Source organism: Bacillus rossius, chromosome 8 (genome assembly GCF_032445375.1).
Source record: "Bacillus rossius redtenbacheri isolate Brsri chromosome 8, Brsri_v3, whole genome shotgun sequence".
Taxonomy (NCBI): domain Eukaryota; kingdom Metazoa; phylum Arthropoda; class Insecta; order Phasmatodea; family Bacillidae; genus Bacillus; species Bacillus rossius.
The window spans coordinates 57,549,522-57,576,762 of NC_086336.1; the positions used below are offsets into that span (position 1 = coordinate 57,549,522).

The 27,241-nt window shown below is 35.9% G+C and overlaps 1 protein-coding gene across 1 annotated transcript; it reads right to left on the reverse strand.

Moving 5' to 3' along the window:
* Positions 1-6,136: 6,136 nt before the first annotated feature.
* LOC134535004 (serine-threonine kinase receptor-associated protein) lies at positions 6,137-17,976 on the reverse strand. The gene is made up of 7 exons (XM_063373811.1): positions 17,756-17,976; positions 14,736-14,875; positions 12,892-13,042; positions 11,254-11,378; positions 10,115-10,227; positions 9,157-9,293; positions 6,137-7,481 (listed from the first exon to the last, which is right to left on the reverse strand). Exons 1-7 carry the CDS (start codon positions 17,973-17,975, stop codon positions 7,276-7,278), a joined length of 1,092 nt encoding a protein of 363 aa, XP_063229881.1. The 5' UTR covers position 17,976; the 3' UTR covers positions 6,137-7,275.
* Positions 17,977-27,241: the final 9,265 nt, after the last annotated feature.

The following is a 27,241-nucleotide window of genomic DNA, read 5'->3' on the forward strand; positions in this document are numbered from 1 at the left end:
TTTGCTTTCAACAACAGTTGTACCATTTTCTAGATTCTCAAGCAATTATTGTTTTAACAGTCTTTGCTTTGTAATGGCATTATAGTTCGGTTTGGATATTACAGAATCTCAGTTAATCGAAGCTCTGTTAATACAGACAGTTGAAACTACATTACAAAAGATAATCCTGATCGTGGTCTCCAACATGTAGTATTAAAGAGCCTTCGTACTGTACCTCGGTGCGTTTCCACCAAGAGCTCTGCGCGGCAACTCGGTGCCTGAACTGCCCAGGAACCCTCGGCTGCCGTGCCACTCGCTGCCCAGCGTGAACCTCGCGGCCTGGAGGGAGTCGTCGCAGGGCTGCCAGATCGGCGGCACCTCGGTGGCCATCGGGGCCACCATGTTCCTCAGCCCTTGCACCAGCTGCGTGTGTTCTTCCGAGGGCGTGAGTACTCTGCTCTTCACCCGCCACGGTGGTAGCTCCTCCAAGTACGGACATGGAGAAAAAAATATGTTGATAAATTTTTTTTTTGGTATTTATTCTTTCTTCAATAAAAAAAATTTCCATTGTTCATTAATTCTGAATTCTTAAAGATTAATATTATATTTGGTCATGCTTAGTAAATGCAAACAAGTAAAAATTAGTGATGCATCAAATCCACTATTTCTCAAATCCCAATCCTGGATTACATTATTTATTAAAAGTGTGCTTGCTCCAGATCCGAGTATAGATCTCTTAAGTCAGAAAAAAATTAATAAATGAGCTAACTCACATAAATGTAAGTTTTGAAGACAATTGGAACAATTACATTTTTATTTTTATTTAAAAAAGCATTAATACATGTTTAAATACTTAAAATTACTTTTTGTGTAAAAAAAAAAACCCCTATACCTAGTTAAACTTGGGCACACACAAAATTTTCTTTGATAGCTTCTGTAGAGATAAATAATGTAGTCCTTGTCAACTACACAGGTGCTAGTTTTTTGATGCCCCTTTCTTGTACGCTCTTCCAATATTTTTCCTTCAATATCAAATCTTTCGAATACTACAGAATTGATGGTGTTTGGAGGATTTAAGCATTTTACTAGGTAAAATTACTGTAAAATTTAGGAGAACTGTAAAATAACGGAGCAAGACTTATTTTTAGTGGTGTAAAAAGCAGGAAAAAAAGTAGGATTAAAATAGCAGCTTGTCAGAGAAAATTGACTTGGGACGCATGTATGCCGAATGTGCATACGGAAGAAACAAGGAGTAGGGCGTAGCTGGACAGCAGCTGCAGGTAACAGCGGGGTTGCACGATGCTGACGGTGCCGTGTTTCCCGCAACAGCCCCAGTGTGCGTCGCTGCGCATCTCGGACTGCAGCCAGCTGCTGCAGGAACAGAGCCGCGAGGCCGTGCTGAAGGACGACGTGTGCGTGGCGCAGTGCGGCTTCCTCCTGCAGACCACGCAGCCCACCACGCAGCCCCCGCACCGCGCCCGCAGCCTGCCCGCCACCCGGCTGGTGCCGCCCCCGCCCAAGGCGCCCGGCCCCCGGAGGCCGGCCCGGCCCGCCGCCTTCCCCGCCTTCCCCGCCTTCCCCGGGTTCTTCCTGCGGGGCTCGTAGCAGCGCGCTGAACGTACAGCACACAGCGGCACCCAGTCAGAACAGTCTTCATTCGTATGAACTGCTAACGTGTTTCTGATGTGTGAAACCTCTTCGGAAAAGTGATTTTTCGACTCCCATTACAGAAAGGGTGCAAGATGCTGGTCGGTAAATTATGAGTGAATGTTTGTCAGAGGTATTCCCATTTGATGAGAGATAAATATAAAAGAGAGTATCTTATTTTTTTTAAAATTAAACTGACCTACTCTGAGAAGAAATTTTTTTATCTGCAAAAAACACGTGGAAAAAATATAATTTATGTTGTGTTTGAGTAGGTAAAATGTTTAATGTTAGCATGAGACATATTTAGAGTGAAATTTTTATGAAATAATTTTTTTGTCACAAGAGACAATCTAAGTGCCTTTGTATGACGGTATAAATGAACAAGATAAAATTCAAAAGACTTATGCGTATAGAAATTAATGCATGATTAAATCATTAAATTAAAGAATTTTTTTAACATAAGTGGCTGAGAAAAATTGCTAGGTTCTGGGTGTGAATAGAAATTTTAGTTATAAGATTTTAAATGGGTCAAAAACATCAAAATCAAATTCACAAGTGCAGCCATTTAAAGCATTCTGCTTCAACAACCATGAAGAGGCTCTTATCAATGTGTCTTTGGTAAATGTAATCATTTCTCATTCGTATCTCTTATCTTTTCTAAAGCTGTACCTACCTACCTACCTACCTCCAATATTAAGCCACAAGTTGAATTTTCCGCATAGTTCTCCATAAAGAATCATCTTCAAAAGTTGAGTCGTCTCTTTAGACATAAGTATCTTAAGCTAAGGATTATGTAATATTTAGACTTAATGAACAGTGCATGTGATGATACTGTCTGCACTGTAGAGCGGAGGTAATCCTGAGCATTGCCATAAATACAAGAAGCCATATGAGAAATATTTTTACTTAGAAGCTGGTGGTTGAGGCTTTACCTATTCACAGATCGACAGAATGGAAAATAATTTATCAGCCTCCAACTGACAAATAACAGTCATATTTAACTGGCTGTGCACCAGCAGTAAAAGGTTTGGTTGTCAACAAAAAATATATATACATATTTATTTGCTAGAAGTACAAAAATTTAAGTTTTGATGTGAGGCAGGGTATACTGTTCTGAAATGTTTTAAAACATGTGTGTTGGGCCAACTGCTTCTGGACACAGACATTATTTTAGCACTGCTAGTTTTTTTTTTTTAGTATACCCAGTTTATACAAGCATACAAGCTTAGGAATGTGTGAAAGTACCAGAAGTGCAGAAGTATGCGAGTTAGGAAGTCTACAAGCAAGCACGCATGTATGTGTGCTAAATGTAAACATTAGGCTTGTGCGAATACTAAGCTCAGCAAATGTCAAATTAAATGTTTAAAATATTTGTGAAGTAGAATTGAATTAAGAAAAAGTTAAATTTATTCAAGCAAAACATATAAAACATAAACAAAAAAAACTAAATATTTTCATGAGTAAATTCTTGGCTTCACAACAGAAGTTTAAAAAAAAAGAATATTTCCTGGCGAAGTTAAATCGAACATTTAAAATTAAAAAGAGCTTTGATTGAGTTGCTTAATCGAAGTTTCGCACTGGCCTAGTAAACATGCCAAACACCCTGCAGCTGCCAGTAGTGTTTTGGCAAGTTATTTGGAAGCCAAACTACACGCCATAAAATTCAGAATTCTAAGTGAGGGCATTAAGTACAAGATGATACAAAAAATTTTGGCTGAGAGAAGTGAGTTTATTGAAAAAATAAATACAAAATGTTTACTATTGAAGGGCCTCATTGTGTGTTTCATAATTGGTATTTTGTAAAATTACAACTGTTAATAGCAAGTGTGTAAATGTAACTATACTACTGTAAAGTGTTTGTATGTGCCGTAGAAAGAAAATGTAGAATTGTTAAACAAAGAATAGTTTTATATGAAATTATTTATTAAATGCCATAAAAAAATTGTTTTATTCATCCCAAATATGCAACTTTTTACAAAACTATAAATTTTCCTAGAACTATGCACGCAGTATTTCAAGGCCTGATTTGAGAACGTTTGTTAGAACCATTTTGGAACATCTCGGCATGAGTGGGAAGACACGCCGACACACACTGCTAGCTTGGAAATCATCCAAGAGCAGAGTTACCACTTTCCCAACATACTCTTTTTGAAGCCCCAATCACTGTCCTGGCAGTTTTATAGGAAACTAGCATGTCTGATTTTCAAAGGTTAAAAAAAAAAAAGTTTCCTAGTAGCGATAGTATGTAAGTTAGAAGAATTTATGTTCAAATTTTTAAAATATAATTTCCTAAATTGTACAATTTTAAATAAATACTTCGCTATAAAAAGTTTAGCTTCTGTTAACATGCATAAAATACTTAATAAAATATTACACTTTTACCCAAATATTGTGGTGGTCTCCCTTCTTTTTACTATCAGTTGCTTTAAGTTTCCTTTTTTTTTTTAAAAAAAAAAAAAAAAGCTAATCACCTTGTACACCTTACCAAAGTAGAATGTAAATATTTTTCGAACAAAAATATTTATACCTGCCATACTTTTAAAAAATTGATTTTTTTTTTGTAAAGTTCTATCAACTAAGAGGCTGCCTCAGCAGGCAGGCTCCGCCTACCCGGGCACACAGTGTGTGTGCAGAGCTTCAGAAAAAACCACACGATATAAAAACTGCTCAAGATATCCGACTGGTGTCTGTTTACTAAAGGCATTTAAGAAAATGCCGAGGGTGGATGAGTGGTTGTTTCCATATTTTGTTTTTAAACTGAATTTAAGAAGAGTGAAAATGGCCAAAAACACATGTTTTCAGAATAATTTTTAGGCATGAAACACTCAATACAGATTCTTGGAAGCACTCAAGGGACTTTCATTACACTTTTTTCCTTCCTTTCTCTGCTATATATAATGTTATGGTTACGGCTCGTATCTCATAGTTTCCCTGTGCACGACGAGAAGACTGCGCGCAAGTCCACAGCCTTGCGCTTAGAGGCGACACCGCCCTAGTAGCACCAGCAAGTGTCGCACTTGGGAAGCCTTTTCGCAGACGAGAGAGCCACACCCGAAGTTCATGCTTGCCTTTTTTTGTCCGTTCTATCTCATTGTATAAACCAGTGTGGCATTAAATAAAACATTGTGGATGGTTGGTTATATTAGGTAAGTATAGCTACATTAAAAATACTGTAAAATCATTTTATGGTTGCTTAGCAAATAACTTTTTAATATGTAGCTATCCAGGGCTAGGAAACCGTTTACATGATTTCACAGTATCTTTAATGTAGCTATCCTAACCAAATCAACTGTCCACAATGTTTTAAAGTATTTATAATGTAGCTAACCTAACCTTTTACAATGAACAAAAAAAACAACCCGAAGATGCACGATCGGGCGTTTGGCTCTCTCGTCTGTGAAAAGAAGGCTTCCCATCGCACTTATCCCACCTCACTAACACAGGTACACCAATGACTAGACGGGCCTCTTAAGAGGAAGCTAGCTGCCCGTCAAGGTTAAATGTGTAAGCTTAAATATTGTACCTCCTCTACCATACCAAAACAAATATCACTTAAAAGTGGACAAGATTTTACGATGAATTGCGATGAAACCAAAACCACACTGTAAAAGATGTCAATACATAAAAATGCAAGTAAATATCCCATAAAGCACCAAAATGCAAGTAAAAACAATGAAATCAGTGAGAATTTTAAAAAATGTTTAATCTTTTGATATATTAATCCAATGAATGTATTTTACTCAGTATAAAAATTGTACCAAACGGTACTGTAAAAATTAATTCTACTTTGAACTTTAATCTTCAAAAAGTTTGGGGTCGCATTATTTGCAGGTAAATATGGTGGATTTGTGTGGCCACCCTAAATATCCAAAGCTCAAATTAAATTAGTCTCTATGAGACTGACAGTGCAGGCATTCAATGCGAGTGAGAGCAAGACAGATAGTGAAATACATAATTAAACTAACCATTTATTTAAATTATTTTATCAAATTAAAGCAAATGGCCTGTTATCCTCACTCTTTGTATCTCTCAGAGTGAATTCATTCTTTGAGCTTTTAAATATACAGAAAGTAATTTGAAATTCAGTAATTTTCCAATTTAATATTTTCATAAATGAACCATCTTTTAAAATAACTTGCCAAATTAACAAAGTAATTTTTAAAGTATGCATAATCAAAGTTGAACAATTGATTATTTTTGCCAGATAAGTCATGCAAAATATTTTTTTTTTTTTTTTACCTTAAAGTACAGCATGTTTAATTGGGTGGGGATTAAAAAATTTTTGAACAAATGCCCCAAAAACTACTAAACAATTGAGTTTTGGTTCTTTGTTACACAACCAAAATTTACTGGCCTACTAACTGTTCTTGTCTTGATGTTTAGTTATGGCATGGGATATCCTGTATATTGAGTAAGGAACCAAATATGTTTTGAGGATTCTGAAGGACCGTATCAAAAAGGTTTAAGCTTAAAAATGTTTAGAAAACGAAAAACAAAAATAACAATTCAATACGTATGAAAAATTTAATTTACAAAATTTATGTACAAAACATTTACATAATGCATATAACGAAAATATTAACACGATTTCAGAAGGATTTTTCCAAATAAAAATTCTGGAATGCATGCTACAGTTAAGCGTGGCAATCCTGTTACCACTGCGATTAGTAACACCATCACTACTACCAACAAAAAAACTATGGTTTTTTTTTAAGTTCATATGTATAAGATCATTTACAAAACACCAGTTAAATAATAAATACGATATTGCATACATGTGTATCCCACCTGTCAGATCAAGTCAACCTCAGGAGACAAAATAAACTTTTGTCACGTATCCAAAATACTGATAAAACAACAAAAGCAATTTGCATCCCCACAAAGTAACCAATTAAAATAAAGTTGTTCAAGTGAACTGAACAATTCCTAAACTGGGTTATTCCACCAGTAATTTGATTGACTTGAAATTCTAAAAGACAAGCTGTGACTGAACATGAGCAGTCTGGGATTTGAAGCCCATCACCAGATGAGCAGTAACATTGTAGGTAGTTACACAAATTTTTTTGTCTTCGATAGCCTTCACAATCCTAGAAACTTAAAATTTCAAGATTTTTGGGGAAAACAGAAATGTTTTAAGTTTACGTAAACCAAAATCCTCAAGCGTAACACTTTTATGGGAATGACTACACAAAAAAAAAAACTGTATGTAACACAAGAAGACTCAGTTTACACGAGTTTAAATCTAAAATTGCATTTAACAGTTTTAAACACCGAAAAACAAGCACAGTTTGTTTTTAAGATACGGAGCCTTTTTTTTTTTACAGATGGCAAAAGGCAACATTCAGGCTTTGACAAATAAGCGTTTTTTTTTTTTTTAAAAATTGAACAAAAATAATAAGTGGTATCTGAATAAGCTGGTCTGGTGCTACACAAGTCAGTTTTTTTTCTTCTCTCTTATTACATCATAAATATTCAGGTGTAGAAGTATACATGTTCGCTGAATCACCGATAAAACAAAAGTAAAATCCTATCTTGAACAGTGTGTACCAAATTTTAAAAAAAAGTCATTTATTAACAGCCAATCAAAGATAGCAAATTACATAAAATTAAAATGGCGGGAACGAGAGAGAGAGGAGAGAGAGGAGGAGGCTATATGGCGGGCACCTCCTGCTTGGGCGGGGCGATCGGCTCCGCCATCACGGACGCCCCCTCCACGCACTTCCACAGGCCGTACGTCTTGCCGACCGTCGTCTGCCACAGCCGCAGGGTGCCGTCCTCCGAGCCTGACGCGTACAGCTCGCCGTCGGGCGAGAAGCGCACGCAGTGCACCGGCCCGAAGTGGCCCTTGAAGGACTCTGTCGCGGGGGTAGAACACGTCAGCACTGCCCTCGCGAGTGTTATATTTATATTTGAAAACAAATTAAAACAGTACAAGGTTGATCGTACCGTCGTCGCTATTATCATATCAGTATCTATACTAGACCATTACAAAATAACACCCACATTTATGTTATCGATACGAGAATTACAATTTATGATTAACTTTTAAACTTTTAACTTCCAAAATATTCGGAGTAGGTTTCGCGTGGGTTGGTTCCTTTTTGCATAACTACGTCCGACTGTCCTGTGCGCGACGGGAAGACTGCGCGCCAGTCCGCAGCCTTGCGCTTAAGAGGCGACACTACGCGCTAGAAGCACCAGCGAGTGTCGCACTTGGGAAGCCTTTTCGCAGATGAGAGAGCTGGGTTTCTATGGTCATGGTTCAGCAGTCTTCCACAAGGAACAGATTACTATTCTCCAAAAAGATACTGCATCTATTAAAAAGGCTCGTTTCAAGCTCAAGAAACTCAATTGAATGAAGAATGGGACGCAGAACTATTTCTTGAATGTGCTGCTTTCAAAAACCACGCCGTAAATTGCACAGATAAGAGATTACTATAACAGGGTGAAGCAGCCACTTTTTTTTTTTTAGTGTTTTTGCAATAACTTTTTCCATCCTTTTTCCCTTTTTTACAGTCTTTTTCTCTTCACTGGCAATGCACAGCTTGATTCTTGTCTGAAAGTGTGTAAAAATGGCTGGATCTCACCTAATAATATTTTACCACGTAAACCCTACATTTGTGCACGCTGTGCATATTCTTCTTCGTAATACACACTTTGGCTCCTTTAATAGATTAATACAATTCGGTACACAAGTACTGGTTATATAATTAAATATAAATCTTCTAATGAACTGTTCCTCCATAAATATTCAAATCACTAATATGAATCCTCAATAAACTCTTCTAATATACTATAGCTTCCAAGTTTTGTTCTGAATAAATGTTCAAAAAGAATGTCTTCCTTTTGATAAAGTTACAATGAAGGACTTCCTCTCTGAAGGCTAATTGCAAATTCCTCCTTGATAACAGCAGTTTGTTGCCCATATAGTGAACGTGTGTACCCACCAACCAATCACAAACTTTGTTACTAGCATTTATTATCTTACTACCATAAAAAACAAAAATGATGCAATTGTTTCATACTTTAACAGCTACATGTTCTATAATCAAAATGGTACTATTACTAAGGTTCACTATTGAAAATACCTCACATAATAAATTAAAATCTTCATTTCTGAATTTGTGCTGAAAATAAAATGATACTTCCTACTGGTCTTCTAGTGTAACAGCAAATTCTTGATGAGTAAAAAGTAAACCTGAAGTTAATATAAGTTATGAATCATAAAGAACAAAACACTTAAAACACAATAAACTGCTTCAAAGAAAAAATTAACGTATTAAATTGGTACCAAAAATAATTGTTCTGTGATAAGGTTTTTTACCTTTCAAACTGTTAATTGGATATAAATTTGAAAATATCCATAAACAATGGCCAGAACTAAAAACCAATTTTCTCATTAGCAAAAAGATCATTAGCCACCTCGAAATTCCCTCATAACACCTGCATGCTAAATGAGAACATACTTTCGTAGAAACTTACTAAAACACACCCAGCAATGCAAATGCATGCAAAATATAAAAACCTCACCTATTTCCGTGCCCGTAGTGTAGTCGAACTTGTACATCTTCAGATCCTCCCCACCACAGACAAAAATAGTTTTGTCTGGATGCAGCGAGGCAGAGTTGACTTGGGTTGGTACCGTGAACTCTCGAATCTTCTCCAGGCTGACAAAATAAACAAGTAATTTTTTCAGTTTTTTTTTTTTTTTTAATTTAGAAACATCAAAATAGCTTTATTTGTAGTTACTACGTGAATGAAGGAAAGAATGTCTGGTAGAAATTGGGGGCACTAGAGATGATTAGTAGACACAAGATTTTTGTTATTAATTTTTATGAAATCTTTTTATTAAATGATGGCATATTACTGAGCAAATATGATACTCAAATGTTCCATAATGCTGATTTCTCCAAAACAGTGTCATTATGACTGATACATGATGTACTTTTCCAATGTAATGATTTGTAATAAGCATGTCTAACTGTTAGAAACAAATAAAATAAATCTGTTAAGTATTTTGAAGCTAATAGCCAGGCAGCTTTTCCGAGGAAGTCGCCAGTTTTAATGGTTTTGTGTTGTTTTTTATTACTCTGCTTCGTTTAGTCAGTCATCGTTTGCTGGGTGGCCGAGAGGTCACGCCGTTTCGGCGGCTCAGCAATGTAATTTCATTCAGGAAGAGAATAAACGTTAAGAGTTATATTCTGACTTTTTTATTTGAGACTCACCAATAACAGTCTTCGAATAATGTAATCATCATTAACAAACTTAACGCCCAAAACACCTGCAACTTCAAATGAAATATGTTTTCAAGTGTTTACGTATGTGCAAGGAACAGTCGTTATCTTAGCAGGGCACGATCGTGACTTGTCCCATATCGCAGGTCAGGATCGAGACCCACAACCCCCATCCACATGGGTCTCAAACTTCAACAAACACCATATTGACCCTAAATTACTTCTCATTCAGAGCCCTCGGAGTTAACACCTACCTGATGGCGTCCCAAAAACTGACGACGTTCCCGTGCGTGATCGTGAGGACGGTGCCGTCTCGAGACACCTCCAGGCTGCTGGGGATGGCACTGAACTCCAGCTTCTGCACTTCCTGACCACAAACACACACGACCTCAAGCACATACTGTGGCATCACCGTCGACAACTGCGTTAGATTCCCCATGCCAAAAGAAAAGAAGACAAACAACAGACACAGACTGATTCTCATCTTCTGCGCATGAACCCATCTTTGTCTAATGATCTGCCATTGGAACTGAGAAAATCAGCTAAATCTTCGCTTAGCCTTAATGCTATTTTTTAACGAAAGTTACTTCCTGGTTTCAAAGCATTCTAGTGGACGATTTGCATCCACCAATACAATTTTTACGGCAAAATTCCTAGCGACAGCAGCACCATCGCACAAAAATGAAACCACCTAAATACACAACGCAGACTTACTAACTGCAGTAGGCTCCATGCTGAGGGAGAAGAGGAGCTGAAGGTATAGCTCCCCCCCCCCCCCCCAACACATACACATTCATACACACACACACAAACTAAAAATTTCAAGGCAAACTGAAGGTATACCACCCCCACACCCTTTCCAGGAAATTAAATTCTGCGTATGCTGCTGTTTGTAGGCAAAGGTACTTGTTTGATCCTAAAGATTTCTGCTGCCATGTAGTAAAGTCTTTCGTAAACTACTTAACGAAATGTTTAATCTTTTCTTGAGAATACAAGCCAGTAAGCCACCATACTATCCTATATTGACTTATGCCAGTTTGCTTCTGAATGCATTGTATGTACAAGACCTCTTCATTGGTCTGCAGTTACATTTAATCACTAGGCTGCTAACAACTAAATTTTACTGTCCACCGACTGTTAAGGTGTTGCATGCGTGACAAAAGGTAACTACAGCAGCTCCTGCTACATTAGTTTAAAAATAAAATTAAAAACAAATAATATTTTATTATGGAAGAAGGGTAGGCATATTACTTATTCAAAAAAAGAGACACGTCGAGCTAAACAAAACCTGTTCCCTGATACGGCCACAAACTGCCGTGCCATAGCATGTGATGGCCTTGCGAGCAACGCAATCCAATAAAGACGGGCAATCCAGTTAGCCGTGAGCCCTCACCTTCTCGGTGGAGCGGTCCCACACGCGCAGGGTCTTGTCGTCCGCACACGACACGAGGTAGGACCCTTCGCGGAAGAACATCACGTGTCGGATGCCAGACGTGTGGCCGCTGAACAACGCAGGATCTGCAACGCCGTCACAACTAGTGATGGCCATTTCTTTTATACACCAATCCAAGTATATATTTACACATTGACTTCAAGGCTTTATTCAAACATGTTTTTACAAAACAAAACTAACCTAATAAGATGTTGGTCATCAAAAATTTCAAATAAAAAATGTGTAACACATTTAGTCTTTACAACAATTATATCGGAAAAATTAAATAAAATAGAATTTTGGGAGAAAGTAAACATATGGCTAGCAATTGACACTTTCCAATAATTCTTTAAAGTAATTTTAACTCTTCAGATAAAAAAAAAAAAAAAAATTCATGAAATATCAAGGTCTTTCATTAATTTAAAATGCTCAAAATTAATACATTTAATATCATTACTTAAAATCTAAAAGTTGTACTAGCTACAAACAGCAATTTAGTACTAATGTTTTTTGTCTTACTAAAAATAATTTTTTATAAAAATGTTTTGAGGCTCATCCTTACTATTATTTAAGGGCATTTTATAAAATTTTAACATGATAAACAGGTGTATGAGACCAAATCTTAAGATGTCTAGGTGTATGAGACCAAATCTTAAGATGTCTATCATGAAGGATAGCGTTCGTTTTCAAGCATTGTCAATGCTTTAAATCCTGAGGTAAAATGTATTTTGTGGACATTTGTGTTGAATCATTCAGCTTAATGTCTTGTTGTATCTTATCACTTCACCTCTCACAAAACTAACTAGGCAGGCCGCTTAAAACGCTGAAAAACTGCAAATAAACTCTCTCTGATTATATTCACGTGCTTTTACAAGAGAGCTTATCAGCAAACTTAGTAAAAACTACGAATCTGTACCTCACATTTCTGACGAAAAGCAGATTTTTTTTATACTAGTACAAAAGAGAACCCACAACATTTGCTGCAACAATTCCTCATTCTGTTTTCAGGGAGCAGGATATTTTATCGTTTAAGACTGAGTAACTCAACACATTAGTTACTCCATTTTCTTGTTATTACAATTATTTAAATCTGGTGATTGTGATCTCTAGCATAAAGTTTTATAGTTAAAAAAATAATGTTCAGGGTAAAGTTCCATATCACGTATCCATGTTGATCCTTCGATCCTGATGTCAAGATCCTGTGTACACTGATCCTGTGGTACATGATTCTTATTTAGTACTCATAAGATTCTGGACATAACAAAAACTTGTGATATGATAATGAATTATGATTGTAAGTTGAATATGAAATAAATAGTTTTGACAAGAACTGACATAATTTGTTTGTATTGTGATATGCAAGATTTTGTTTGAGTAGGATCTTTAGATGTAATAAATTAAAACAGCAAACATCACATACCACAGGATCAGCGTATACAGGATCATGACATCAGGATCAATGAATAAACTTGGATACGTGATACAGAACAATTACCATAACAGCTTTTTAATAATAATATTGACATGAATATGGAAAAAAAAATCTTTATGTGTGGTACCCTAGCCCTGAGCGTACATTAGTTGATGTTCACGACGTACCAGCTTCCGGCTTGTTGAGGTCAAACACCCGGATGACCTTCTCGTTGCTGCCGGTCACGAACAGCTGGCTGTCTGCAGAGAAGTTGACGCTCTTCACGATGTGCTTGTGCTGGAAGGAGTGGAGTACCTCCCCGGACACGGCGTCCCACACCTGTCCCCCAAATCACACGTGCTCTCGGTCTTCACTTCAGGACAGGTACGACATATCTGTTACACCCACACAGTGGCTCACCCAGGAAGGGGTTTTGGGGGTTTAAACCCCCTCCAAAAATGTGGAGAAAAAATCTAGAATGGAAAAAGTAAAAACAATCCCAGTCCAAGAAAAATAGGTATGATGGTCAAAGGGCAGCGCTCAATTTACCAAACTTTGTGAGATGTTTACACGTCAGTGTATACACTATGGTGTTAGTATTACATTTGTAGTCTGCTACCATGAATTACTTTAATTTTTTTACAAACTAGTTTGTGTTATATAAAATATAAGAATTGTTTGTGCGCTACGTTTATCTCAATTTTTGCATAATTTTGGACTGTATTTTTTGCAGTTTTAACTAGACATTATATGTGTTAATTTTATACCCTTTGTTTTTACTCGTAGAGTGAACTTAATTTGTGTGTGTGAATGCAGTAAAAAGCAAATCATCATTGTCAGTGATTTAAGTTGCACAGAATGTGGACTTTAATGCATGCTATGATTATTATGGTATTAAAATAATACTGATTTTGAGCGGGCGAGACCCTGGATTTGATAAAGGTATCTTTGTTTGATTCTTGTCCAAAACAAAATTTAGTACCGTACTAAAAATTATTTTTTTTTTACCAGCAGTATATTCAATAATTAGATACAAAAACTTTTTAAATAGCACCAATTTTCACCTAGAAATCCAAATTTTCCCGGGAAAGGACCCACGGACTCCCCCCCCCCCCCCCCCCCCCCCCAACAATTTCCTGGGTGCGCCTCTGCACACACAGTACGAGTCACGGGGTCTGAACTCCCACCGAGAGGGTTCGGGTCAGGCTCCCAGCAGTTCTAAACCCACACTTTTTGCAAGTGGGAAATTATGGCAGACTGCCGTGAGCCAGTTGTTTTTCTCTCAACGCTGAAATAACATCCTTCCACAAACATGATACTGGTAAATATTTCTGTCTCAGGTAATGATCTAATATAAATTACAGCTTTGCCATTTCATAGACAGATTAGGAAAAAAAAAATGTCAATTTAAAAAAAGTAAGTAATACCTATTTTCTGATTTTTATTTGGTTTTTTATTTATGTACCGCTCTACTAGATAATTACCCAAGTCTAGGTGATTGTAACGATATTGAAGGGTTCTTAAGGTCAGGTAACCCACATTTTATAAACTACATATACTTATATCATTAAAATGACGAATTCTCACTAAATACAGGTTTTTATTGACTGGATCCTGGAAATTTTTATACTTGTAAAGAATCCTTTATTCAAGAAAAATTGTGTGGTTTAGGGAAATTAATAGTAAATTAATATTGAAGATTATTAAATTGATGAATATAATTTGCTACAGCAATTCTAATAATTTTCAAAATAAATGTTACTCGTTAATAAATATAACTTCACAACTAAAAGGTTTTTTCATAAAAAGTTGAAATTCAAAAAATACCCTTTTGTGGGATAACAAAGCAACATTAGCAGTCCTCAAAATCAAAATTTTGGAATAATTATTTATTTTAACCTTTAAAAATTTACCACCTTCATTACTTTTGCCCCTAATACATTGCTAGTAACTGATATATTAAGCTTATTAAGTAAAAGGTATTAATAACAAAAAACTGTAACTGTTTTACACAGTCAAAATTTTCTCTTACCTTGGCATTAAAGTCCGCTGCGCCTGTCGCTGCTTTTGTTGCTTGCGGATTTAAAGCCACCCCCCACACCGCACCTTTATGACCCTCGAAAGTTCCTATCCAATCTCCGGTGTCCCCTTGCCGAAGCATTGGTTTTCCATCTACACATCACACACAATGAAATAAGATAAAACACAATCGAATCACCCTGAGGTAAAAATGACAAAGTCGATTTTTACGAGTTCTTCAGGAGAGTCCCAAAAACACGTTTTAAATCACACAGACATAAAATATATAAATAATACATGGAGTTACACATTTCTGTACAATTTGATATGATTTCCATTTCCCTGCAGTAAATAAAAACAGGTAAATTGATTCCAAAATATTAATAAACAAAAAACACACAATTTTTGACTTGGTCCCTTTCACCTCAGAGTGATTCAATTATATGTACGAGATATGAATTCCAAGTTGTGCTTGCTTTTAATTTCAACAGCTGCTGCACAAAACAATTGGAATACAGGGGCAAGCCATGTCTGCAAAGCTCAACTAACAGAGCTGGACAAGGCAAAGAAACAACATACAAACAATCTGGGGACGCTGGTGCTAACCAATCCACGATGCCTGAGTGAGGAACCACCCAAGCAGTTATCTGGAGCAAAACACCAGCATATGGATTGCCGGGCCAGGCTTCAAATGCCGGTCCCCAAAGATGCAAGTCCCGGTGGGGAACAAGGAAGGGTCTTGAGGCAGAAGGGCAGAATCATGCCCTCAAGCTCAAGGGATAAACTTGGATACGTGATATGGAACAATTACCACTAGTTACATTACAGTGCCTGTGCAGTGAAGTGGCTGTCGTCATGCAGCACTTTAACAGCATTACCGATTCTATGGTTTTCCATACATAAAACAGTGTATATTTTTGATTTGAATACTGTAACGCAATTTATCGTACATATTAACTTACAAAAAAAATCACATGACTCCCTACTGTGCATCCAAACCCAAGCGTCAAACCTTAACAGGGATTTTTTTTTTAGCAGTATGGAGGTGAGAAGTGCCGATTTGTTTATTTAATACGTGCTACAGCACGTAACATGACATATAAAAGAAATTGTCATTGCATGTATCAAATGTTATAAGCTTGAGTTTGAATGAACACTAGGGACACGTGCAAAAATTTTTTTAAGTTATTATTTAAGTTACATTGCGTTATAATATTCATATCCAAAATATACATGTTCTTATGTATGGAAAACTACAGAATCGACAATTCAATTAAAGCACAACATAGTGAAGGCCGCTTCGCTGCATAGGCCATCATATGTGATCTACAACTTGTAATTTCTCAGAAACAGTAGGAATTAAGAAACGCTGTTCACGGGTAAATGGAGGAACGTCTTTAGTGTTCAAAAAAGGCATTTTCCAAATTTTATCTTTTACTTATGGAAACGCTGACGTAAGAAAATGACCATATATTGAAATGTAAGCTATAAACCAGTTGGAATATAAATACGCTGTTTTCAGGGTAAATACAGGAACGTCTAGTTTTCAAAAAAAAAAAAAAAAGTATTTTTGGAATGTTATTATTAAATTCAAGAAAATCTGCATTGTTATGCTGGAATCACAATGCTCCGACGGCCCCGACACGACAGGCCCGACAAGTTCAATAGCCAATGAAATACAAGCTCGCCGTGACGTCAGCCCGACAAAATACGCACCCCGACGGCCCGCAAGGAATAGATTCTATTTCTAATTTCGTCGTGTCGGGGCCCGACAGAAAATAAAATGGCAACGGAAAGGAAACAGCACAGAACTAAATTTCAAAAATATTTACCTAAGTTACTTGGTAAATCTTTTTGCTGAAAAGTTAATTTTCGTTTTACGTGTGGGTGAATTGAAAAATTTGTAGCTTGCCTTAGTCTGTTTGTATGAACATAAACAGATATCATCGTGTATATTGTTAAAGACGTTATTTTAGAAACCATCTTTTAAATTTTTCGTTTCTTTTTAATTCTTCGCACAGCTAACATCAGGAGTATTTTTCTGTCTCTCACTGACATATCTTTATCTTGTTTCCTTGTAACTACTCTTTGTTTTACAAATCAAATTAACCTTACTTCGTATCGCAGATGACTAATGTTTGTTTTTTGCACTTCAACTGTCAATAATAAATGAGCCTACTTTGTTTTTAGCGCTTTCTATAATGCATTTTAATTGAAGTATTTAGCTTGGCACGATTTGCCGAAAGCCAAATTGAAAATCGTCGGGTTATTTTTGTCGTGGTATTGTGACCCTACGCTTTTAAATCTGTCGTGCTGAGATGCTGCACGACAGTTTGTCGGGCCTGTCGTGTCGGACCCGTCGGGGCATTGTGATTCCAGCTTAAGAGTATTACCAAAGTAGGGGAGGAAGAGATTCACAGGGTGTTTGTGATGTTAGCGGTACTTGGGTGGGGTAGGAAGATGTTTAGGGCGATCAGGGGGGAAGGAGGATGGGATGAGCAGGTAAATAAGTTGCAGGGGGGTAGGTGGTTTAAAGAGTTACCATAGGTGGAAGATTTTGTGAGGGAGGCACTGTTTCTTGGTGAATTCTGGGTGATATAAGGTGTGAGGAATTTTAAAAGGAGATAGAAGTAAATTTAAATGAAAAGAAACCTTCACATGCTGATGTTAAAATGTAAAAAATATTCCAAAGTACTGGTAACTAAGTGTTAAATGTTGTATTAATTCTACATTTTTGAGTGTAGTCTAAATAGGTACAGTTTGAATAAGCAAGACTGAGGCATTTTGCCAATGATTAACAGAGATGAATAATAAATAGTAACAATGACGACAGCCAAATTATATGTGTATAATTCATCTCATATACTTATTTGCGTTACACATCAAATAAAAGTAATAGGAAAAAGTGTAATTACATTAACGATGCCTGGTCTCACCATCTGACTACATGCAGAACGTTCTTGAGAGCTACCAATGAGGCCAAGGTAAACCACACAAATTTTGACAGCTACCCAAGACATGCAACAAACTTACCTTTACATGCAGAAATTAGAAAATATCCACATTCCGTTACATCACTAAACGCCAAATGGACAACAGGTCTAGTATGACCACTACACGTAAGAGGAATCTGCCTTAAATTTGCCATTCTTACTCGACCTACAGAAATGATTCCAATAAGGCGAGCAGCAAGCGATCTTAACACACTTTCGCTGCTCGCTTGAATAAAATTCACAGATATATATATAAACATGAAGAGGAAACTTTCATAATCACAACCAGAGATAAGTAAATAGACCAGATGGAACATAAACACATCGATTTGATGAAGGGTTTGAAGAAAGTTGAGAAAAGATATGCGGGAAGTTTTGCCATATTGCTTAGTGAATAACAACGTTTATTTCGCCATTTGATTACATTGCGAGTAGTTGAAAGTTTCTTAATTTAGGTATCGTTAATGTTTTTTTTTGACGTGACAAGGTCTAATAAATTGATGAACGCCGGCTGCACGCAAGCAAAAGTGTCCCATTACGCACATTGTCCCGTTTCGCTGTGTCCCATTACGCTCATTGTACGCTTGCGCCGCATCTATCTCTCTTCCACTCGATTGTAACAACCATCGATTTGACTTTTCAATCATGTTTTCGTCGTTTGAATTAATAATATTGTGTAATTTAACGATCGTCCACCGATTTTCAGCAGAATTGGTATGGTTATTTAAAAGTAATGTTGAATTTTCAAATACTTTTTGTACGAACAATGGTGTTTTTACAGTTACACATAATAATTCCAATTACACCTGGGATCTTTTGCACAATGTTTTAAAAAATATTGTAACACATTATAAATAAGTTTGGTGTATTTGGGATGTGTATTTGTTATAAAATCGTATTATAAAAACGAAATAATATTATTCCCCTACGGTGCTGTCATCTACGGTGACGGACGCGAACTGAACGAATCGCGCTATCTATCCATTTTCACGGAAACCAATTAATCGTTAATACATATTTTCCTTTGTTTATCGCGAGGGGTGTTATTATTAATGAACTATAAGTAACATTTCGTGACCGAGGCCACAATTGCATATCATTTTGAGCACTGGAAGACATAAAAATGTAAAATAATCTCGACGAATTTTAATCTGTGGTTTTCATTGCTTATGACAACAACAATTTCGGCAATAAAGGTTAATTATTCTTGCATTCTAAAAATCTGATTAGGTACTAGTATAATTTCAAGTATTTTTTCTTTTATTATTAAAATTAAAATGATTCAATTTTATTCATAAAAGTATGCAATCATTTCATCAATGTTTTGTTATGACGTTGTCACGTTAAACTATCGTCCGTAAACCAACTTTACAGATAACCAATTTTTGAGTGTTGTAGGTGAATCTATTGTAATTTCTCAAAAGTTTGGTTGTTTTAGATGTAGAATGTGTGATTTTGAACCAGTGTGACAATCTATAAAGCATGATATATTAATATATTATGGCATCGTGTGTTGCGTATGGTTGTGTGAACAGAAGTTCTTGGAAAACTAAGAGCCAGTTACTGAAGGAAAAGCATAAGAAGATAACATTTCACAGGTAAATTGTGTCTGATTATTTTAGTGAAATACTATTTTTAACGGCTCTATTAGTTGCTATCTATATTATATTTAAGATGCAATAGACAATGTCGCAATTCCGTAGGACCAAAAAATTAATGTAATCAGACGGTAAGTATTGAAAAAGCAGTGTTACGCATCAAATGTTAATAACTGTTGGATGGATTCATTGTTTTATTTATTGCTATTCTGTGTAGTTAGGTAAGTGTTACCGGCATACTTTTCAACTATGCTAACGTTTTTTTTTAAATTTAGTGTAAAAACAAATTACTTGATTTGCAGCTTGTTTTTACATAAATATTATTACGATGCTTAAATCACTATGTTGCTTTATCTTGTAGCTGTAGGTAGGTAGCCATTTCTTGTTTGCGGGGTATCAAATGTTTTTTCTTGTAATTGGAGAATGTTGTCATGTGAACGTGAGCTAATAGGTGATTACGTATTCATTAATTAAAAAGGGTGGCTGCGTGTATGCATGTTTTTGACAACTTATATTTAAAAAGGTCAATTGACTACATTATCAATACTTTAGAACACTGCGGACGGTTAGTTATGTTAGTAAAGCTACATTAAAAATACTGTAAAATCATTTTAATGGTCGTTTAGGAATTTTTAATTTAATTTGTAGCTATCCTGACCTAACAAACCATTCACACAATCTCCCAATTTTGACGTGACGTCTAATAAATCGATGAACGCCGGCTGCACGCACGAAAAAGTGTCCCGTAACGCACATTGTCCCGTTACGCTGTGTCCCGTTACGCTCATTGTACGCTTGCGTTGCATCTATCTCTCTTCCACTCAATTGGAACTACCATCGATTTGACTTTTTCGAGGCACATTATTGAAACACTCCCATTCGTTTCCTACTTTTCCTATCATTGTCCTATCCTTAACAGAATAACACAGATTGGAAGAAGTTAAATAGCAATCATGTATAAAAGTTATAGTTAAAGTAATCTCTTCGTTAAAGTAATAAACATATTTGAATTAATGAGTGCAAATAAAAGTAAATTTGTCAATTAAATTGCAGATTTCATTTCACTCCTTTGTATCCATACAAAATAGTGATAATTCAATAAAAATGATTCAATTTTATTCATGAAAGTATGCAATCATTTTATCAATGTTTTGTTATGACGTTGTCACGTTAAACTATCGTCCGTAAACCGACTTCACAGACAACCTTTTTTTTTAATTAAAATCGCGAGTGCAATGAGTGGGTTTTGAACCACAAGAGCATTCGCTCTATTGTTATCTGCTGGTCAAATATTATTCAAAGACTTAAGAATTGTAGTTCAACATCTACATTAGTTACTAAGTGTAGAGTTCGAGAACTGATCATGTTGTGTTTAACCATTGCGTAAGACAGCCGTTCAGACAGTTGTGCAAACACAAGCTTGCAGTGGACACGACGCCATGTGTGTTTCGAAGTTCAAGTATTGATCAATAATAAACACACAGAATTTTTGTAACTATAATACTCACACACTATTGTTCAAAACATTTCTTTTTTATTCCTTATTTTTGCATGACACCATCGATTCTCCCACATGAAAGAGGTTGAATGGAGAAGAATACCCAACTACTTTAGAATTTATACAAATTTCCCCCTTCCAGGCTTTTCCAACACCTCTTTTGATATGGTTACGCCATAGTATGGCATCCAGTAGCAAATTCCTGGTTGTTTCAAAGAAATTTCTGGAGGCCGTCAGCCAAGGAGTGATTGGGGAGGGGTTCATAATATTAATTATAGGTCATCACTGTCATGTTGATGCACGAGTTGGGGCACTTTTTTTTTTCAACATTCTATACATACCTACCACCAAATATTGTAATACGGACAACATAGGAAACTCGTAAGGAATATGCGAGACAAGTGATTTCAACAACACCTGGCGACGTGGAGTTTAATTACGTTTTTTTTTATAATATGTTTTAAGTTCGTGAGAGTAATGGCATCTAGCGGCTTAGAATGAAACTAGATTGAATGCGATGCAGTAAATTGTCTTGCGGTTCGTCAATTATAATTGGCCAGTGTTTCCCATATTGATAATACATAAACAATCACCATCACCAACAATCCCTCAAATCATTTCATGGACAATTCAGGTCTAAACACCAGTATTTTGAGAAGCGTGAAAACATTTATCTTACAAAATAATCACAAGATAATTTTGGCCAAATACATGAAATAATTTAGTCAATAAATTTTTGTTCAAAATTTTGATACTTGTGTACCATCCAAAGATATGCACTAAATAGCAATTTGGTTGTAAATGCTAATGCTAAAATCAAAACATGTTCAAATTTTCAATCCAACACTATGTTTAAGTAAATTAGCACTGACAATATTTAGCTATCTCAGTCACATAATAAACTTTGATACCACGACGGAATCCAATCATATATCAGTTTATCTGTCCGATTTTATTTCATGGACGAATATGATTTTTACTAGTATCACTCTACTGCTCAAGTATGTACCATGTATAGTTTTTCTAAATAATAGCATTAATCTATAATCTAAACTATGTCAGATAACTAAATGTAAGAGTATTAATTATTTTGATCCTTCAAATCATTAGCACTCCCTTATGATAACATAGTGTTTCCTGTTTAAAATTAGATTTACCCATGTATAGAATTTAATTTTGCAGTTCAAGTTAAAATTTTAATATTTGATATATGATTTCATTACGTAATAATATTTGGTCTTAAATTTAAAATGCAAACCTTCTAAATGTGTGTTAATTATTACTGAGAAATAAAAAAACAAAAAAGATAGGTCGTTGTTATAAAATAATTCACACGTTAAAAGTTTTTGGAACATTCTCACAAAACATGCGCTTGCAAGTGTAATCACAACCTCAAGTTTCTAAACATGACATACACTATTGAGGCATCTCCTGAACACATCCATTAACAATAAATGTAATTACAACTTTTTGATCAGTGGTAAATGTTAACACTGCAAAACTATATTATGGTGTGAAACATGAATATTATCTCAATTGTATAATTTAACTTTATAACAAATTCTGAAGTACTCTCATGCCTAATTAATATGCGTTTGTCGCCATGTTGCGTGAAAGGTTTGGGTCATTGGTATCTTTGTGACGGGCTTCTGAACTTCTTGTAAAGCAGGCTGTGATGTTCTTGCTTCTGGTTGTTTTTCCATAATATCTACCACTACTGTATTAACTTCAACATTCTCAAGGGCATGGAGTTCTTTTCCTTTTTGTTTCTTGTGCTTAATAGGCTCAGGACGGTTAGGCGGTGTCCCAACAAGTGTAACTGGTGTCTCGATTTCGTTTCGAGACGTTTCGTAGAGAGAGTCTGAGATGTTTTCCCAATTTGGTATGGGTTCAGAGGAAATCGCAAAATAGCAGTGAACACCAAACTTAGGAATTTCTTGTACTGACGCATAATGCTTTTTGTCAGAAGACACCTCTATCCTGTACGGCAGTTTGTTTTCGTCTTCGCCCTTCGCTATTATCTTACTCTGGTCCGTTTTGGTAAGATTTTGCATGAATTCATTCAACTGAAAAAAAATCAATTTATAATTACAGTCATATTAATGCACACATTATCAAATAAAGATAGAAAAAAATACACATATAAACGAGAGGATGATTTTGCATTTCAAAATAAAATCCTTATTATTTTTATTTCCAAGAGTTTATTATCGTTTTGCTTTCCTTGTAAAATCATCTTATTTTAATATATTGTTAAACATTCTTCTAAAGTATTCCACATTCATGTTATATCCCCCTTCCGTGTATAAAATTTAAAATTTCTGGGGTCACAATAGGGTTTCAGGATGGTTTTTTAATAGCAACAGTTTTAGATTACACTGTTGTTTTAGATACCGTATATAGTTCTTATTTTCTTAGAGGAATAAGAAAATTTATGCCAATATTTTTAGGACAAATTTTTTTTTCCAATTTAGAATTATCATAATACTATCAGAAAAGTTACTTTAAAATGTTATAAAGTACAAAAAAATACCCTCCTGTTGATTATCGCGCCAGTGATAATCAATCAGTCAATGGTGACTGTTGCACGAAGAGATGTGGACTGAAATAATTAGCGGATGCAACATTTGTAAACAGCTATAGTTCGATTGAAAACGAGTCGCGATAGTAACCAATGTCCACTCACCACCATGTTGATTATCAGACTGTCGACTGTCCTCTTCCTGTGCGCAGGTGCACCAACCTACTTCCTGGCCACTCCAGAGTGACCAACCACAATGCCCTGCAGGGCGGGAAGTTTAAAATGTTCAAAGTCTATACACTACACTAAACATTCTCAAACTATATACACAAGTCAGAACAGTGACGTTGGTTCGTCGCACTGAACTGCATTGCAATAAGTGTGTTCTGGTCATATGCTCGTTACCGCACACTCCCTGGTGATGCGACAATGATGCCATACGTCCAGTGCGAGCAGAAGGAGCACTGACTGGTGTCGTCAACTTATGTGGTACATTCATGTGTTTACATGAATTCACCCAAGAAAGCTACATATATACACAGGAATATACATTTATGCTAAATATTAGTCCTGAATATAACTTAAACATTAGTAGGTACATTATAATAGTTAAATCAAAATATTTTAGAACTTACTTTTACACCTTGTGGGATATCTTGAAGTGGTGCATCCATTTCTGGAAATTTAGTAAATGGCTCCATAATACGACGTTGGGTCAGACAATATAAAAGTACCTTCATATAATTATTTCTTATAGCTGCATCATCTCGGTTTTTCATGCTAGATAACTTTAATATCCAAGTTGAGGCAAGGTTGCGATCTAAAGAATAACACATACAATTGACAGTAAAAATGGAATAGTTAAACACACACACACAACTGAGCAAGTCTTTCAGTACTTGTCAGAGATGTGTAACATCTAACCTCGATAACGAGCCACTTCAAGGGTAGGTACTCATCTTGCAATACACTTATAATACGAAACTCGAACACGAAATTTAACACTGACTTATTAAAAATAATGCCGAGAGTGATAAATATATATGCAACTTGTGTTTTGAGTAAATTCCTTGATGCGAATCACAAATAGTATCAGCACCCTTCGCTAGAATTCGTTCCTGGTCAGCTACGTCAAATTTTGAATCACTTGATCGTAGAACATAAATTCAAAACTATATAATGAAATGGCTCTAATAAAAGCGAAAAAGACCTGAAAAAATACTAAACCCCGGTTTGGACCTGATTTTCGACAAGGAATTTGATTAAAAATACTGCCCATCTTGTTAAAATTCACTAAACAGTTAATACTGTAAGTTTCCCTTTGGCTTTCTAAAATTCGGATCGCCACAGATGACACCACCGTTATGTTAATTATTCTTTAATAACTCAATGATGCAATAAAACGTTTTTTTTTACTTTATAAGTTTGTAGTGAATCATTGCATCCCCAATAAACGTCCACCAGTTTTCTTTATTCGATCCCGTTCCTGTTATGTTGATAACTATGTCACTTCCCTAAACCTATTTACCTTCTACCCTCTTTCTCTTTGCATTGCCGAATATATCTGTGCTCGGGACATACCCCAACATAGTGGGATAAAACTTATTCTTCTTTATTTATCTATATTTTACATTCCAACACAGTGACTTCAGCGGCAGTACATACTGAAGCCTTAGCACTAAACCATCTTGAGAACAACATGTGAAGTAATTATTAGGAATACTACTCCCACCCCTTTTATTCTAAATTTCTCTAAGGCTGAAAATTGCTGATCAAAATTGCTGATTGCCTGCTGTGGAAAGAAGCATTGACATCTTATTTAACGGCTATATTTTCTGCTTAAAGAACTGAATTGCTGATGGTCGGGACATTTCAGAAATATCAGACAAAATGACACTGAAGTGCATTATCTAGAAGAGATGCATCTGGGAAAAAAGTGAGACTAAGTGTTTAAGCTAATCTACTATATTCCTAATAATAATTTTAGCAGGGAGGAGGGTATAAAAAAAGGCATACTCCATTTTGGTTAGGCCAATGATGACCTGGGTTCCCTAACTTGTGATTAGGGTAGGGTGCTGGGAAAGGTGCGGTGTAGAACAGCTATGTGGGTGATGGATATGTAATGGAATAAGGAGGGCCAGAGGGGGGATGTGTACAGCCTCTCTGGATTATTAAGGATATTTGGTGGGAAGCATTACAGGGTTGGAGAAGGGTGAAAAGTTTAGTAAGGCTGTATAAGGTGATAAAGTGAGAGAGGGTCTGGGGACAGCTGGGACTAGGTTGCAGAGACGTGTGTATAGACAGTGGAGAGACCACGGGTGGAAGTTCTGGGCTGAAAATAGGGGAATCGAAAGAGAAAAGCATGCCTTCATGAGTATATAGAGGGAGTGAAACTGACTAGAGAAAGGAATACTGGGGATGAGAGAGATGATAAAAAAAGTGGTTAGGGGGGAAGGAACGAGAAAAGACAAGGACTCATTTCTATTGGACGGAAGCCCAATTTTGAGTGTAAAATTAAAATAAAAAAACATTAATTGTGAAAGAGATTTTGCACGTTAATTACTTTATTTTGTAAAAGACATCGGCTCAACCTAAAAAACAATTTGTATGATGGCATACACTGCTGGCCTGACTGAATACTGATCACAACCTGATAAATTTTCATCATAAAAAAGAATGTGACAGTTTCTCTTACTTTGAGTTATGAATCAAATTTTGGAGAAATGATTTGGAACAAAAATAGATTTTTTCTTAAAATTTGTGTGAAAATGTTTAGTATGATTATTTATATTAAACAATTGGTGTTTAATATGGTTATGCATGCACAATGTATCGACATTTTCTACTCACCCTTAACATTTCTCATTTTGACAACTAATGATCTGGCATATGCATAATAAAGACTGAATTCTTTATCTAATGTCTCGTAATCTTTATCTTCTGGCGATGTCATTTTTGATTTATTTTGAAAAGATTTTAAAATGAAATATTACCGATCCACTATGATTTTGAAATATGATCAACAACCATATAGAAAATATATTTCTGAATGTTTTGCAGCTGTCAAATGGATATAATATTTTAAGAAAAACATTAACTTTGCATGGAGGAGTTTATGAGTAACTAAAAGTGCTAGTATATATAATATAAAGTGCTGCAATATTTTTTTTCTTATTATATCGAGCGATACAGTAGTAATATTATATGATGTTAATAAGCAAAATTATATTTTATTTATTCTAATAATTATTGTTCAATATCTTTGCCCCTCATTACCTTTGAGATATTATGAAACCACGCTGCTACACAAGAGGGGAGATAAGTGCAATGGAGAGTGTGCAGCGAACAGTTCCTTCACTAATTAATATATTATGAGGACAACTGTAAGTGCTTCTTCTGCTCACACTGGTGATTAAGAAAATTTCCGGCCTCATAGGGCATGTGTCCTGCCAAGTGTGTGCAATGAATACACACAGTGCCACAACCTCGGCATCTCCGGGTCATTGAGAGCACATTTAACGTGCGAATTATGCAGAACGCGGGTACGACTAGGGCTGAGATTTGTAGCATAGTACAACAGTGAATAATATTATTGACATGACAACGTCTAATAAATCGATTAACGCCGGATGCACGCACGAAAAAGTGTCCCGTAACGCACATTGTCCCGTTACGTGGTGTCCCGTTACACTCATTGTACGCTTGCGCCGCATCTATCTCTCTTCCACTCGATTGGAACAACCATCGATTTGACTTTATCGAGGCACATTAAACTTGAAACACTCACATTCGTTTCCTACTTTTCCTATCATCGTCCTATCCTTAACAGAATAACACAGATTGTAAGAAGTTAAATAGCAAACATGTATAAAAGTTCTAGTTAAAATAATCTCTTCGTTAAAGTAATAA